At 48.1% G+C, this 17248-nt stretch overlaps 1 protein-coding gene across 2 annotated transcripts; it reads right to left on the bottom strand.

Annotated features, from left to right (window-relative positions):
* Positions 1-4701: 4701 nt before the first annotated feature.
* rbbp6 (retinoblastoma binding protein 6) lies at positions 4702-17011 on the bottom strand. Of its 2 annotated transcripts, XM_084571105.1 has the most exons (18): positions 16384-17011; positions 14157-14259; positions 13884-13926; positions 11223-11264; positions 11057-11145; positions 10894-10990; positions 10657-10796; positions 10358-10530; positions 10166-10269; positions 9979-10092; positions 9571-9668; positions 9194-9287; positions 8486-8537; positions 7823-7847; positions 7415-7738; positions 7231-7338; positions 5718-7154; positions 4702-5641 (listed from the first exon to the last, which is right to left on the bottom strand). In XM_084571105.1, the coding sequence occupies exons 1-18, from the start codon at positions 16538-16540 to the stop codon at positions 5524-5526; spliced, it is 3318 nt and encodes a 1105-aa protein (XP_084427231.1). In that variant the 5' UTR covers positions 16541-17011; the 3' UTR covers positions 4702-5523. The 2 variants fall into 2 exon arrangements, with proteins under 2 accessions (XP_084427231.1, XP_084427230.1); XM_084571104.1 differs by having other exon boundaries at positions 10894-11145.
* Between the last annotated feature and the right edge of the window lie 237 nt (positions 17012-17248).

The raw sequence follows: 17248 nt of genomic DNA, 5'->3' as shown, positions 1-17248 counted from the left end.
TCAGAAACCTGGATCAGAAACCTGGGTCAGAAACCTGGGTCAGAAACATTCAGCTCCAAAAAAAGAAAATTTAGCCACAAAGTGTGATGTGAGGTTGATGTGAGGTTCACTTGAATGTTTCTCAGTTTATTAGTTTATGGTGCTGAACCAATCAGAATCCAGCGATGCAAACTAACGGTTAATAAGAGTTTGGTAACGTCTCTGACACGACCGTCACCTCCACAGACACGGGTTAATCATTCACAAGAGTTCAAACGCAGGAAACAGAACCTGGATGACTCCAGCAAACACACAGAGCAACACACAGAGCAACACACAGAGCAACACACAGGGCAACACACAGAGCAACACACAGAGCAACACACAGAGCAACACAGAGCAGCCATGACGGCGTTCTACATGAACGTCCATTTTGCCGTCTGCAGCTGCAGGAGCAGGAGGAGAAGGAGAAGGAGGAGGAGGAGGAGGAGGAGGAGGAGGAGGAGACTATTGTTCTTGAGAGAAAGAACGGGAGCAAAGAAAATTGGAGTGAAACCTGAATGTGTGTGAGGAAAATGGAAAGTGAGCAGCAGGAGAGAGGGAGAGGGGGAGAGAGGGGGAGATTATGGGGGAGGAGGGTGAGAGAGACAGACTGACAGACAGAAGAAGGTCAGAGAAGAGATTTGCATGTCAAGCAGTAAGAGGCTTGTCCTGAGAACTCTAAGCTGCAGAACCACATCTCACCACCGCTGAGAACTGGTCGAGATGATTCCTGTCAAACGTGAAGAGAAACTTCATCCAGACGGAAAATAATAAATAATCTGATCATTTAAATAATCTGATCATTCAGTCTGAGAACGGTGAGAAAAGAACGAATCTAAATCAGAATAGAACTTGATTTACTTGCTGCAGCGTCTCCATGTGGGAGATGATCTGTCTGAGTCAAAGCAGAGTCACATCAGTGCTCTGGTTCATGACTGAACTCTGGCTCTGTGACTCCTTACCAGCTTTGAAATAGGTTTGTTGACACTAAAATTACACCTGGTCTACCTGGTTACCTGAGCAACCATCCCCCTGCAGCTCACACACACACACACACACACACACACACACACACACATACATATACGTATACACACGCAGACAGTGCTGTGGTACTTCCTGGGGGCGGGGCCTGTGGCTGAATGTGCAGATGAGTGTTGACATGTGGAGCTGAGCCTCATTAATATTCATGTCACTGATCCTGGAGCTGAAATAAAGACCTGAGCTCAGACTCTCTCTCTCTCTGGTCACAGGTTTTCTTACTGAGCAGCAGATGAGACACAGACGTCTCATTTGGAGACGGTGATGTCTCCTGCTGCTCCTGCATCCTGCTGGACGTCCTGCAGAGCTGAAACTAGTAGTTGGACGTCTGGTCATTTCCATCAGTGGAGGACGATATTCAGACTCTGGTCGTTCTTCTTCCTCCGTGTTTCTCGTCCCTTGATCTAAATGAAATGAACGTTTCCTGCAGGTTGAACCATCACAGAGAGAGAGAGAGAGAGAGAGAGAGAGGGATGACCTTCAGCAGACGATCAGACGACCTCTAAAAGAATGAACGTCTGTCCACACTGTCCTCCAGAGAGACATCCTGATGAAGTAGAGTCTCATTACATTAACTGTGTGTACAAATATTTTGTCTGATAGACCTCACCTTTAGTATTTACATTCTATTTTATTGATTTCTATTTTTCCCTCGGTGATGAACGATGTGATGATGTCATCCCAGAGCTTTTATTTATTTTACATTTTATTAAAGAGTCACAAACCTCTGGGACAACAACATGTCTCCTCCTGTCTGATATTAAAGTTTCACTGTTTGTCCACATGATTAATTCAGAGCAGCGTCTGATTACAGACATGTCTCCACGGCCGCTCCGGTCCGTCCCAGGACACTCCCTGACGTCACCCAGGTGTCCCCTCAGGTCCTGAAGCTCAGCGTGGCGTCTCCGTCCGCCTCCATCTTTGTCTCCTGACTCTGTCAATCAAATCAAAGAGGCCACGCCCCTTCATTCTGTACAACTTTAGTCCTGGATCTAACTCTGGGTCTGGGTCTGACCCCGCGTCTCTGCTCCCGTGTCTCTGCTCCGCCTGGTTTCTGTCCACCAGCCTCCATCGTTCCCACGACCTTCTTCCTCCCCCCTCCTGCATGATAATGAGCCGTTACCATGGAGACAGATCAAACAGACTGACCAGGAGTACACAGGAATGTGGAGACACACACACACACACACACACACACACACACACACACACACACACACACACACACACACACACACACACACACACACAGACGGCGTCTAGACAGCTCAGCCTCCGTCTGATCTCTGCTGCTGACGGACAAAGAGCCAGAGCTCATTAATATTCATGATCTGTGAGGATTCACCCGTCCATCGCAGTCAGGACACGTTCAGGACACATTAGGACACGTTCAGGACACGTTCAGGACACATTAGGACACGTTCAGGACACGTTCAGGACACATAAGAAGACTCCTTTACAACAAACAGCTTCAACACACTGATCAGCTGATCAACAGGATCATCAGTCTAATGAATCAATAGAAACGACTCAGACCAGACTTTAGATGGATCATTGACTCTGCTGGACCTGGTCCTCTGGTCTCTCTCATCGTCCTCTGGTGCATCGTCCTCTGGTGTCTCTCATCGTCCTCTGGTGTCTCTCATCGTCCTCTGAAGCTCTGGCTGAGTCTCTTCATGTTGGACGAGGCGAGGACATGGTTTCAGACCCGTCCCAGGTGATGAGGTCCACAGCTGTGATCTTGTCTCTGGAGGACGTTGGCCGTGCAGTGATCCATCAGCTGACTGAAACTCTTTTAGTTTTTATTCCACAGACTGACTCTCAGTTCTCTGTAATGTTGATTTAATAAAGTGCTGCAGAAAGAAATCTTCTTCTTCTTCTTCTTCTTCTTCTGAGTTGAACAGACGTCTACTGTACCTGAGTCTGTATCATGTGATCAGAGTCGACTCAACTGACGAATAATAAACCTTCAGTCCTCATTAAAGCAGCTGATCTCAGTCAGAACCAGAACCAGAACCAGACCTGGTGTTAAACTCAATGTCCTCAGTGTGTCTGTAAATCAGCAGCGCCATCATGTGGTCACAGCTGCTGTCTCTAATGGATCTCTACCTACCGCTGGATCAGAACCATCAACAGCTGCTTGTTGACTTGGAGACATGATCCAGATGTTGGAACAAGATGGAAAGACTCTCACATGTTAAGATCTGATTTATTTTAGAGACAAAGACTCAGATTAGACCTGAACCCTGGAAGCTTCATCCTCAGAGGACATAGAGACACTCAGGGAGGTGTGGAGGAAATACGTTAGCTCCCTGCTAGCCCCTCGCTAGCTCCTCATTAGCTCATCATTAGCTCCTCGTTAGCTCCCTGCTAGCTCCTTGTTAGCTCCCCGCTAGCTCCCCGCTTGCTCCCTGCTAGCCCCTCGCTAGCTCCTCATTAGCTCATCATTAGCTCCTCGTTAGCTCCCTGCTAGCTCCTTGTTAGCTCCCCGCTAGCTCCCCGCTTGCTCCCTGCTAGCCCCTCGCTAGTTCCTCATTAGCTCATCATTAGCTCCTCGTTAGCTCCCTGCTAGCTCCTCGTTAGCTCCCTGCTAGCTCCCCGCTAGCTCCCTGCTAGCCCCTCGCTAGTTCCTCATTAGCTCATCATTAGCTCCTCGTTAGCTCCCCGCTAGCTCCTCGTTAGCTCCCCGCTAGCTCCCCGCTAGCTCCTCGTTAGCCCCCCGCTAGCCCCCCGCTAGCTCCTCGTTAGCTCCTCGTTAGCTCCTCGTAGGGTTGCCAACTCCCTGAAAAATAAATGAGGGACACCTCATTGGCAGGGCCGGCAGACCTGATTGCTTTCACCCTTCCCGGTGTGGTGAATTTTTTTTTAGCCCTTTTGGAAATTAAATTGTTATTCAACAATTTAATTTTAATACAAAATTAACAGAATAAATATCTTTCTTAAACAAAAACCTGTCCTGTTTAACTTATAACTGTAGAAATTAATATAAAACAACAGAAAGCAGAACAATCTCTCCATAAACTTCAACTAGTCCAGAATTCAGCTGCCCGCATCATAACTCGAACCCCCTCCATTCACCACATCACTCCTGTCCTTCAAGAACTTCATTGGCTCCCAGTTCAATCTCGCATCCAATTTAAAGTCCTCCTGCTTACTTTCAAGGCCATTCACAACCTCACTCCCCCATATTTGTCTGATCTCCTCCATGTTCCCACTCCCTCCCGCTCTCTACGATCATCTTCCTCCGTACATCTGTCTGTCCCTACTGCCCGTCTTACCACCACGGGGAGCAGAGCATTCAGCCGCTCTGCTCCCCGTCTCTGGAATTCACTACCACCCCAACTCAGAAATATTGATTCATTTCCCCATTTCAAATCTCAACTCAAAACATATCTGTTTAAAACTGCCTACGCCACTTGATGACAATTACTCTGCCCCCCCCCCCCATATTTTATTCTCTGCTGTTTCTTTTATGAATTGCTGTTTCGTTTTATGAATTGCTGTTTCTTTTATGAATTACTGTTTCTTTTTATGAATTGCTGTTTCTTTTATGAATGTATGTACGGTGTCCTTGAGTGCCAAGAAAGGCGCCTATAAATAAAATGCATTATTATTATTATTATTCCTCTGTTAATAGTGCAATAAGAAAAGTGCAAACATAAAGTGTGAGGAGAAGTTGTTGCTTTGTTGTCTTCCGGTATCTTCTTCGCAAGCGACAGTACCTCGACCAATGAGATGAGCGGGATTCCCGCTGTCCCCTCATTGGTCACAGTTTACCGTAAATGTTCATATAAAGCGCCCTGTTATTCATTAATTCCATTGACATTTTACACACTATTTTTGATTCTAACGGAAATACGGGACAAAGTGCGTCCCGTTTCAGCTCAATACGGGACGCGTACTTTTGTTTCTAAATACGGGACGATTCCGTTTTTCAAGGGACGGTTGGCAACCCTAGCTCCTCGTTAGCTCCCCGTTAGCTCCTCGTTAGCTCCCCGTTAGCTCCCCGTTAGCTTCTCGTTAGCTTCTCGTTAGCTTCTCGTTAGCGCCTCGTTAGCTCCTCGCTAGCTCCCCGCTAGCTCCCCGTTAGCTCCTCGTTAGCCCCTCGTTAGCTTCTCGTTAGCTTCTCGTTAGCTCCTCGTTAGCTCCCCGCTAGCTCCTCGTTAGCTCCTCGCTAGCTCCCCGTTAGCTCCAGGTTAATTAGCGTTAGAAGGAGCAGACAGTAACTGAAGCTTCGTTTTATTTCTCTTCAGATGAAACATTTATTACTCAAAGAAAAATCTGAATCAGTGATGATGTCATGACACAAACAAAAATAAACCAGCTTCACATTCTCCTCCTCCTCATCTTCATCATCATCATCTTCATCATCATATATTATTTTATTTAACATCTGCTCTCAGACACTTTGGTCAAATTAAACAAAAAAGTCTCTTTAAAGTTGAATGAACTGATCAGACCTCAGTGGTCATCTTCCTCATCTTCCTCTTCCTCCTCCTCTTCCTCTCGTCTGGAGCGATGCTGAGGAGGACAGATGTCTCGTCTCACCCGTCCCATGTCCTCGTCCTCCTGTCCACAGCTGTTGGACACACGCTGGTTTTAAGGTCACAGCTGGCGTCGCCATGGAAACAGACAGAAAGCTGAGGAGGTCTTACCTGAGATCACGGAGGCTCCTGCTCCTCCTCCTCTTCATCACCTCCTCTTCCTCACATGTGGTGTCTCTTCCTGCCGTCTCCTTCTGAGACGTCAACTCTTCTCCTCCTCCTCCTCCTCCTCCTCCTCTGCCGTCATCCTCCTCCTCCTCCTCTTCCTCCTCTTCCTCCTCTCTGAACGTAGCTCTGGACCACATCTGTCTGACTTCTCCTCCTCCCTCCATCTTCTCCTCCTCTCCTCCCTCCATCTTCTCATCCTGCTGCGTCTCCTCTCTGTCCTCCACCGTCCTCTTGACGTCCAGGTTGATGTTGATGCTGATCTTCTTCTGTGGTTTCATCTTCATCCCTCCCTCCCAGATGTCTCCGTCTGTCCTCTTCGTCTTCTTCACCTCCTTCTTCTTCCTGTCAGACTTGTCTTCTGGTTCTTGTCCATATCTCGTGTCTTTTTTGCCGTGTGGACGGACAGATGGACGGTTGTCTCTGTCCTGTCTCTGTGGGTCGTCCCTTCTTCTTCTGTGGTTCTTCTCTGCTCTGGAGTCGGGAGCGTCTCTGTCCTTCGCTTTGTGCCGACGGTCTGAGTCTCTGTCTCTTCTCTGTCCTCTGACTTGTCTTCCACAGTCTTTGTCCAAATATTTCTGGACAGATTTGGAGGTGCCGGGGACAGTTCTTCTGTCCTGTGTTCGTCCGTCCTCGCCGCGTCTCCTCTTGTCCTTCCTACTGCCATCGGTCTCAGGGGACGAGGACTCTCGTCCTCTGAGAGGTTTGCTTTTACTTTGTCTCACTGGAGGACATTTCTTCTCTGGAAGCGTCCTCACCTGAGCTCTGTCCTCGGACGGTGTTGAGCGCCTGTCGCTGGATGACCGAGACAGAGACAGAGACAAGTGTCTGTCATTGGACGATTGAGACGGTGTGGAGGGACCGTCGCTGGAGGACTGAGACGGAGGAGACCGGCTGTCGCTGGATGTCTCGGAGGGAGGGGACCGTCCATCCGTCCTGGGGGAGCGTCTCCCCGGTGGTGGACAGTGAGAGTCCGAGCCGACTTGTGAGTGATCTCTGTGTCCTCCTCTGTGTGTCCACTGAGGACAGGGAGGAGGACAGGGAGGAGGAGGACTGATGGAGGGAGGAGGCTTGGAGCTGAAGTATCTGTCGCACCAGTCCTTGTAGTCCTTGTTCCACTGCAGGTAGCGCTCCGTGTCCAGCTCCAGGACGATGGTCGGCTTCGACGGCTGGAGGTCCACACGTCCCTCAGACACGCCCCCGTCCCTCCTGGACCTCCTGCTGCTGGAGGAGGACTTCCTGCTGCTGGAGGACTTCCTGCTGCTGGAGGAGGACTTCCTGCCGTGATGGCGGCTCCTCCTCTGGTCTGAAGGAGACCTGGACCTGGAGCGGTAACGGGCCCGAGGAGAAGAGGACGGAGACGGAGAACGTTTGTAGCCGAAGCTGTAAGAGGAGGAAGGAGAACGGGTCAGAAACAACATCCAGACCTGTAGAGGGACAGACGGTCTATGGAACGTACCTGGATGTGTCTCTGGACCTGGACCTGGAGCGAGACGAGGGCCGACTGGAGGAGTAGAGACGAGAAGACGTGGGTGTGGCGTGAGAGGAGGAGCGTCTGGGGGGAGACCTGAGGACAGGACGTTCTTTAAATGACACATAGACTCAGTGTGGAACGTAAAGAAGGTGACGGCTGCTGCTCTTACCTCTCCTTCTTCTTCCTCCTCTGGTCTCTGGAGGACTCACTGGGGAGGAGGAGGGAGGAGGAGCAGAGGGACGGGATGGGGGAGGCCTGGGGGGGTGGAAGTAACCAGGTAGGGGGGAGTCCAGGAGGGTAACAGGTGAGGGGATGATGGGCTGTCAGGAAGGTGTGGAAGAGAGGGGGAGGAGGGGGAGGAGAGGGAGGCCAGGGAGGAGCAGAGAAAGAGGAGCAGGAGGAGGAGAGAGGAGGAGGCTGCTGGGTGGTGGATTCATTCAGGACTCCTGGAGGACGACCTGAGGAGGAGGGGGAGGGGGAGGGGGAGGAGGAGCTGTGGGGAGGACACAGGAAGGAGACGTGAGACCAGAACGATCAGTTTGATCTTTATAGAGAAACTGAAGAGACGTTGACTGACCTGGAGGATCTGGAGACAGGAGGCTCTGAGGGAGGAGAGGAGAGCACGTTAGCAACATGGCTAACTGGGCTATATGCTAACTGGGCTATATGCTAACTGGGCTGTACGCTAACTGGGCTGTACGCTAACTGTTCTATACGCTAACTGGGCTGTACGCTAACTGTGCTGTACGCTAACTGTGCTATATGCTAACTGTTTTATACGCTAATTGTTCTATATGCTAACTGTGCTATATGCTAACTGTTTTATACGCTAACTGGGCTATATGCTAACTGGGCTATATGCTAACTGTGCTGTACGCTAACTGGGCTATACGCTAACTGTTTTATACGCTAACTGTTCTATATGCTAACTGTGCTATACGCTAACTGTGCTATACGCTAACTGTGCTATATGCTAACTGTTCTATACGCTAACTGGGCTGTACGCTAACTGTGCTGTACGCTAACTGTGCTGTACACTAACTGTGCTATATGCTAGCTGTGCTATATGCTAACTGTTCTATACGCTAACTGTGCTGTACGCTAACTGTTCTATATGCTAACTGTGCTGTACGCTAACTGTGCTGTACGCTAACTGTGCTATACGCTAACTGTTCTATATGCTAACTGTGCTATATGCTAACTGGTCAGACACAGTGAAGTGAATAGAAGAGAGAAGAACCTGAGGAGATGTTCTGATTTCCTTTTCCTGTCTGGAGCTGCAGAGATTTATCCTGCAGAGAAACCACATGTCACAGTGAGACAGAGACACTGAGACACAGTGAGACAGAGACACAGTGAGACAGAGACACAGAGACAGAGAGACACACTGAGACAGAGACACTGAGACACAGTGAGACAGAGACACAGAGACACACTGAGACACAATGAGACAGTGAGACAGTGAGACAGAGACACAGTGAGACAGAGACACACTGAGACACACTGAGACAGTGAGACAGAGACACAGTGAGACAGTGAGACAGAGACACAGAGACACAGTGAGACAGAGACACAGAGACACACTGAGACACAGTGAGACAGTGAGACAGTGAGACAGAGACACAGTGAGACAGAGACACACTGAGACACACTGAGACAGTGAGACAGAGACACAGTGAGACAGTGAGACAGAGACACAGAGACACAGTGAGACAGAGACAGAGAGACACAGAGACACAGAGACACAATGAGACAGTGAGACGTAAACAGTCAGAGATCGTGTTCAGACCTGATGTAACGTGATCTGATCACAACCATCTAACATCTGATTGTTGTGTTGTGTGTTGTTGTGTTGTGTGTTGTTGTTATTGTGTTGTGTTGTTGTTGTGTTGTGTTGTTGTTGTGTTGTGTTGTGTTGTTGTGTTGTTGTGATGTTGTGTGTCCTCACCTCTGGTCTGGTCTCTGTCTGAGCTTCCTGTTCTGGATCTTTGATTGACAGGTCAGCAGCTGCTGAGTCAGCCAGTGTCTCTCCTTCAGTTTCACTAAACACAACAAACCTGTGATCAACCCTGTGACCTCTGACCTCTGACCTCTGATCAGTGTGAGCTTCATGTTTGAGACGATGAAGACGATCATCTAGAAACATTTAGTGTTTTACCGCCCCCCTCTGTCTGGAGCAGGAACTACACTCTGATAGGTTGACATTTAATAAGACTGATGACGTCATACTGACGCACTGTGACATATTCTCTAGGAGTAAATTATATTTAATTAATTATTTAATAAAGATCCAGTAAACTCAGTAAACTCAGTTAGTTCACATACTTGTCAGACGTGTGGAGGCTCTGAACAGACGGCAGCGATGCTCCAGGTGAGTTACGGTCAGAGACTGAACCTGTCACAGCAGAGGGAGCCGCACACACCTGAGAGGAAGAGGAAGATGAAGAGGAAGAGGATGACGGTGGAGAGAGATCAGAATAGAAGCAACAAGAAAACATCACGTTTCCATGGAGATTAAATCAATAATCAGTGTGATGAGAGATGAACCGTTTCCATGGAGACAAAGTTAAATGAGGTGATCAGATAAACATGTGTTCACATCAAAACATCGATCAGTGAAGAAGTTTAGTGATGAAGAGGAGCGTCACATCTACTGGAAATAGAGGAGGAGGAGGAGGAAGAATACATCCAATAATAATATAACTGTAGTGATGTGTCGGGTGAGACGAGGACCTGCTGAGGTTTCTGCTGGTTCTGGACGGGGGTCAGAGGAGAGGGGGGGTCCGGTCCAGATGTTCCGCTCAGGCCGTTGACGGCTCCTCGTTCTTTCCTGTAGCTGTTGATGGTCTGATGGAGAGAAAAGAGATGAAGAGCAAGAAAGAGACGAACATCTCCGAGAGGAGGGGTCACACCTCTGTACCTGTCTGAGGAACTTATTGGCTGTCAGCGTGTCAGGGGAGACGCCTGATTGGTGGCATGTGGGACAGGTGTGTTCCTCTGAGTTCAGCAGGGCCGTGCGAATACCTGAGAGAGCGAGAGAGAGAGAGAGAGAGAGAGTTACATGGTTCAGTCTGGGGTCAGGGTCAAAGGTCAGAGGGTGCAGCAGACCCACAGTCGTCACAGTAGCTGTTTCTGCAGCAGGGGATGATGGCGGCGTCCACCAGCAGGTCGTGGCAGATCAGACACAGCAGCTCCTCAGGTGTGTGCTCCTCCTCTACTTTAGGTTTGGGTTCGTCCTGCAGAACGAACGGAGGCTTCTCCTTCTTACCGATGGCGTACGCTTTACTGCAGAGAGAGGAGAGGAAGCTGAGGCTGGACATGGACGGATGTAATGTCACAGTGTGAACGCTGCTAGGGACCAATGTCCTCTAGAGACGTGGACGAGCAGAGGATCAATCTATTGTGTCTCACGCGTCGATGGCAGGAACAGCGAAGCGTCCACAGCTGGTCAACATGGCTCCTTTAACGCTGGGATCATCCACCTCCACCAGGAAGGAGCGAGGGATGCCTGAAGACCTCTTCATCCTCAGAGGAGCCTCCTGGTTTTTATCCTGCTCTCAAACACACACACACACATATATATATACCTGTATGTAAATATATTCTACTCATGCAGAGACCACAGCAGCAGCTCAGTGAGCAGCTCACCCCGCCCATGGAGCAGTTCCTGATGTGGTGTCCAGTGTTCCCACAGCGATGACAGGTGTAGTTGGCGGAAGGGACGGCGCCCAGCTTCTTGTTGAGACTGGACAGAGAGAGAGAATGAGACGGGAGGAGCAGGAGGACGGCGTTAAAGAGGTGGAGGACTGACCTGATGGAGTCGTAGGCGGACTGATGCATCATGGCTTTGATCTTGTCCTCCTCAGACATGTCTGCGTCCACCAGGTTAGCCATCTGCAGCTGAGAGAGGACAACGGTGATCAGAGATGAGTCTGAGCTCAGATCTGTGATCATGACAACAAGAGGAGGCATCAGACCTTAGAGAAGAAGGAAACAGGTGTAGACATCTGATCCTCCATCTGTGGAAACGAAACATGAGACAGTTTCACATCCTCTGGTCTCTCACATGTATTTATTCATATTCAAACACAATGCATGCTGGGAAGTTTAACCAGACACCTGCATCCAGTCTCAGCAGCTACAACATTCAGGTTGAACTTTTACCAGCAAACCTAAAGACAGCACCATCACTGTTAGCATTTAAAGCTAACAACTAGCACGCTAAAGTCTGCAGTAAGATGCTAACAAGCTAAACACGACTGAAGGTCAGAACCTCTGAGAGACACGAGACTAAATCAGGAGATAAAATCTTCATCTCTTCTTCTTCCAACGTTCAACATCTACGTCACCTCACCAGAAACAGATGACGTTCAACAACTCATAAAATATTAAACTGATAAAAAGATCCTCCAAAAACAAACCACCACAACTACTCACATCTGGTCACTATGAAGATGTTTGATGATGCTTCTCTACGACCAAGACAAAGGAATCAGAAAAACCTCCAGACTGATCTGAGACCAGCCCACAGTCTGGGTTTTAATATTTAACAGCAGCTGGTGATGAGTTTAACCAACTGATCTTCAACATGAGACACAGCAGCTTCAATAAAATACTTTTATTTATAAAAAACCTTCTGACTGATTCTGATCTTGTGCTTTTTATTAACTGTCCATTATATGTGGACCTGGTGGAGGTGGAGGTGGTGTTAGTGTTGGTGGTGGTGGTGTTAGTGTTGTTGGTGTTAGTGTTGGTGTTGGTGTTGTTAGTGTTGTTGGTGTTAGTGTAGGTGGAGGTGGTGTCATTGTTGGTGTTGTTGTTGTTGGTGGTGTTAGTGTTGGTGTTGGTGTTGTTAGTGTTGTTGGTGTTAGTGTAGGTGGAGGTGGTGGTGTTAGTGTTGGTGTTGTTAGTGTTGTTGGTGTTAGTGTAGGTGTAGGTGGTGGTGTTAGTGTTGGTGTTGTTAGTGTTGTTGGTGTTAGTGTAGGTGTAGGTGGTGTTAGTGTTGGTGTTGTTAGTGTTGTTGTTGTTAGTGTAGGTGTAGGTGGTGTTAGTGTTGGTGTTGGTGTTGGTGTTGTTAGTGTTGTTGGTGTTAGTGTAGGTGGAGGTGGTGTCATTGTTGGTGTTGTTGTTGGTGTTGTTAGTGTTGTTGGTGTTAGTGTAGGTGGAGGTGGTGGTGTTAGTGTTGGTGTTGTTAGTGTTGTTGGTGTTAGTGTAGGTGGAGGTGGTGGTGTTAGTGTTGGTGTTGTTAGTGTTGTTGGTGTTAGTGTAGGTGTAGGTGGTGTTAGTGTTGGTGTTGTTAGTGTTGTTGTTGTTAGTGTAGGTGTAGGTGGTGTTAGTGTTGGTGTTGGTGTTGTTAGTGTTGTTGGTGTTAGTGTTGGTGTTGGTGGTGTTAGTGTTGGTGTTGTTAGTGTTGTTGTTGTTAGTGTAGGTGTAGGTGGTGTTAGTGTTGGTGTTGGTGTTGGTGTTGTTAGTGTTGTTGGTGTTAGTGTAGGTGGAGGTGGTGTTAGTGTTGTTAGTGTTGTTGGTGTTAGTGTAGGTGGAGGTGGTGTCATTGTTGGTGTTGTTGTTGTTGGTGGTGTTAGTGTTGGTGTTGGTGTTGTTAGTGTTGTTGGTGTTAGTGTTGGTGGTGTTGTTAGTGGTAGTGTTGGTGGAGGTGGTGTTAGTGTTGGTGTTGGTGTTGTTAGTGTTGTTGGTGTTGGTGTTGTTAGTGTTGTTGTTGTTAGTGGAGGTGGAGGTGGTGTCATTGTTGGTGGTGGTGTTAGTGTTGGTGTTGTTAGTGTTGTTGGTGTTAGTGTAGGTGTAGGTGGTGTTAGTGTTGTTGGTGTTAGTGTAGGTGGAGGTGGTGTTAGTGTTGGTGTTGTTAGTGTTGTTGGTGTTAGTGTAGGTGTAGGTGGTGTTAGTGTTGTTGGTGTTAGTGTAGGTGGAGGTGGAGTTAGTGGTAGTGTTGGTGGTGTTAGTGTTGTTGGTGTTAGTGTAGGTGGTGGTGGTGTCATTGTTGGCGTTAGTGTTGGTGGTGGTGGTGTCATTGTTGGTGTTAGTGTTGGTGGTGGTGTTGTTGGTGTTAGTGTAGGTGGTGGTGGTGTCATTGTTGGTGTTGTTGTTGTTGGTGGTGGTGGTGTTGTTGGTGGTGTTGGTGGTGTTGGTGGTGTTGGTGTCAGTGTTGTTAGTGGTATTGTTGGTGTTGGTGGTGTTGGTGGTGTTGTCAGTGTTGTTGGTGGTGTTGGTGGTGTTGTCGGTGTTGTTAGTGGTATTGTTGGTGATGCTGTTGTCAGTGTTGTTAGTGGTATTGTTGGTGTTGGTGGTGTTGTCAGTGTTGTTAGTGGTGTTGTTGTTGTTAGTGGTGTTGGTGGTGATGCTGTTGTCAGTGTTGTTAGTGGTGTTGTTGGTGTTGGTGGTGTTGGTGGTGATGCTGTTGTCAGTGGTGTTAGTGGTATTGTTGGTGTTGGTGGTGTTGTCAGTGGTGTTAGTGGTGTTAGTGGTGTTGTTGGTGTTGGTGGTATTGGTGGTGATGCTGTTGTCAGTGGTGTTAGTGGTGCTGTTGGTGTTGGTGGTGTTGGTGGTGTTGTTGGTGATGCTGTTGTCAGTGTTGTTAGTGGTGCTGTTGTCGTACAGTTTCCCGCTGTAGCTGAGGTACGTACCGTTCTGCTGGCCATGGAGCTCTGCTGCTGATTTGATCGACCACTGAAACACAAACAGAGTGAATCAGGCTGCACTCAGACTCCAGGTCAATATTTGTGTTAGGCCCAATGAGAGGCTGACTAACATCAGCTGACTGTGGATCTGAAAACAGCCTCATGGGTCAAATATGACGTTTAGTTATTCCCTTCTTTAGAGGTTTAGTGGTTCATGAAGCTGCTGCTTGATGAATTAAAAGATTTAAATCCTGGTCATGTGATCTGTTTAACACTTACAGGGTGGAGGTCTTGCTGGAGCTGGGCCTGACTCCACTGATGGGGATTCTCTTGACGATGACGGAGGAACCTTTAGGGATCAGATTGTTGGAGTCTGTGTACTCTGAGAGGAAGAGATGGAGGTTAAAGAGATTAATCAGCTGATCAGCTTCTGGACCAATCAATGACCTGGATCAGCTGATGACTTCTGCTCCAGGTCAGTTTAAATGTGCTGAATAAGCAGCATGTCCATCAGGTATTCTGATGATTGTTAACTTTATATTTCTTTTGACGTCTCTGGGTCGGTCGCTGGCAGCAGAGACAGAGCTGCTGCATTTAATTAAGGGCGTGAAGCGTAAATGCAGCAGGAATGTGCTCCATTCATTTCAGCCCTTTGTTGCTGCTCTGACTCTTCTGGACCATCGTCAGAATGAAAGAGGTGACGCAGCCTCTCTGACCGCTCACCTGCCAACTCTCCACCGAGTGGCCGACATGGACACTACCATGGTTCAGAGCCAACACTGCCATGGTTCAGAGCCAACACTGCCATGGTTCAGAGCCGACACTCCACCGTGGTTCAGAGCCAACTCTCCACCATGGTTCAGAGCCAACACTGCCATGGTTCAGAGCCGACACTGCCATGGTTCAGAGCCAACACTGCCATGGTTCAGAGCCGACACTCCACCGTGGTTCAGAGCCAACTCTCCACCGTGGTTCAGAACCGACACTGCCATGGTTCAGAACCGACAAGACCATGGTTTAGAACCAATACTACAATGATTCAGAGCCAACACTACCTGCCGACACTACCATGGTTTAGAGCCGACACCGCCATGGTTTAGAGCTGACACTACCATGGTTTAGAGCCAACACTACAATGATTCAGAGCCAACACTACCTGCCGACACTAGCATGGTTCAGACCCGACACTGCCATGGTTTAGAGCCGACACTGCCATGGTTTAGAGCTGACACTACCAGCTGACACTGCCATGGTTTAGAGCCGACACTGCCATGGTTCAGAGCCAACACTACCATGGTTCAGAGCTGACACTACCATGGTTCAGAGCCAACACTACCAGCTGACACTGCCATGGTTTAGAGCCGACACTGCCATGGTTCAGAGCCAACACTACCATGGTTCAGAGCTGACACTACCATGGTTCAGAGCTGACACTACCATGGTTCAGAGCTGACACTGCCATGGTTTGGAGCCAACACTACCATGGTTTAGAGCCAACACTACCAGCTGACACTACCATGGTTTAGAGCTGACACTACCATGGTTCAGACCCGACACTGCCATGGTTCAGAGCCGACACTACCATGGTTCAGAGCCAACACTACCAGCTGACACTACCATGGTTTAGAGCCGACACTGCCATGGTTTAGAGCCGACACTGCCATGGTTTAGAGCCGACACTGCCATGGTTTAGAGCCAACACTACCATGGTTTAGAGCCGACACTGCCATGGTTTAGAGCCAACACTACCATGGTTGTCTCCACCAGAGCCTGGGAGTCGACGCTGTGTTTCAGACACAACAAAGACTCTCTAGCGCAGATGCTAATGGAGATGACAATGGTGATGCTAACAGCTAGCATGGCAGCACCGCTAAACCAGGTAGATTTCCAGAAGAGCTCTGCGCTCAGTGCTAAGTGTTAGCAACCGTTAGCTGATCAATAAACCAGACTCAGCTCTATGGATGACGATTAATTAATCTGATCTAAAATATCTAAAAGTTAAATATGTTGTTGGGAGAAACTTATGGAGTCAAAGTTTAATATTTATTATTTAGTGGTGAATTAACTGAAGGTTTAAAGGTCAACACATCTGGCAACCCAAAACCTGAGTCAGGGGGCGTGTGCGCAGCTGTTCTGCGCAGGTCAGTTGACAGAGCTAGCTAGCTAAATTAGCTGTAGTTTAAATTTAAAGAGCTGACACGCCTGTACGTTTAAATGTACATTAAAATAAAGCTGGAGCGGAGCGGTTCGCTTCCTGTCAGCGGGGTTCAGGACAGAAAGAAGGAGTTTAGTTAAAGAACAACAAGTTCTGGAGATAACGGACGAAGATACGACGTTTTAACGGCTCCGATGTTTAAAGTGTCCGCAGGTGCGTTCACTGACAGCTGTCAAACCACGTGCTTCCCAAACTTTACACGGGCAGCAACACTTTCCGGTCAGTCTGAACGTGTGTGTGTGTTACATGTGTGTGTGTGTTACATGTGTGTGTTTGACGTGTCTTGGTTACCTTGTCCCGTCTGCTCGTTGGTGATCTGCAGGTCGCTCCGGATCTTCTCCCGGTCCATGATGTGCCGCTTCAGCTCCTTCAGGGTGATGTTGTGTCCGCAGAAAGTCACCGTGTTGTAGCTGAGCTCGGAGGAGAACTTGTAGTGAACGTGAGACATGATGGATCCGTTCAAACCGCCGCACGCACCGAACCACGCCGCGGCAGCTCAAAGTTAGCCGTTAACAGGCTAATGAGTGGTGATATGAAGCAAGCGTCGCCTCCAGGAGGACGGGTCCCGGGCTGGAGGAGTCGGAACCGGGTCGATGTGGACTTTAAAAGGCGTTAATGTTGCTGTCAGAGCTCAGTGTTCAGTGACACAACTCAGCAACTGTCTCCACAAGCAACGGCGAGTCAGCATCTGATGCTGCCTTCACGGCCCCCACGGACACTCCGGCTTCACAGCGCCGGAGTCGCTGCCACGCTTTATTCTGAAACTCTGTCTTCCAAAATAAAACTGTTCACGTTGTTATCATTTTAAATTACTTAAGAAAAGTTTAACAGAGTATGCAGTGATTTTAGAAATGACTCTGTGAATGTCTGCATGTATTAATATATTCAGAATATTAAGATATAAACGTGTCAACAACTAAATATGTGTCTATAAATATATATTTTATATGATTAGTTATTAAAAATATGTTTGAGCAGTATTTTATTTTTAAAGCAAAAAGTGTAAAAGCGTTAAAAGCATTTTGAACATTTAAACTTTATTATAAAAAGCTTTGTTTCCACCACTGTCTTTATGTTTCATTGATATGCTCCTATCTGCAGGACTTTTATTATTCAGTTTATTTGTTTTCTTCTTATTATTTGTCATCTATTTTAT

The sequence above is a fragment of the Chelon labrosus genome (genome assembly GCF_963514085.1).
Source record: "Chelon labrosus genome assembly, chromosome: 21".
Classification (NCBI taxonomy): domain Eukaryota; kingdom Metazoa; phylum Chordata; class Actinopteri; order Mugiliformes; family Mugilidae; genus Chelon; species Chelon labrosus.
This window is presented reverse-complemented; position numbering and strand designations above follow the sequence as displayed.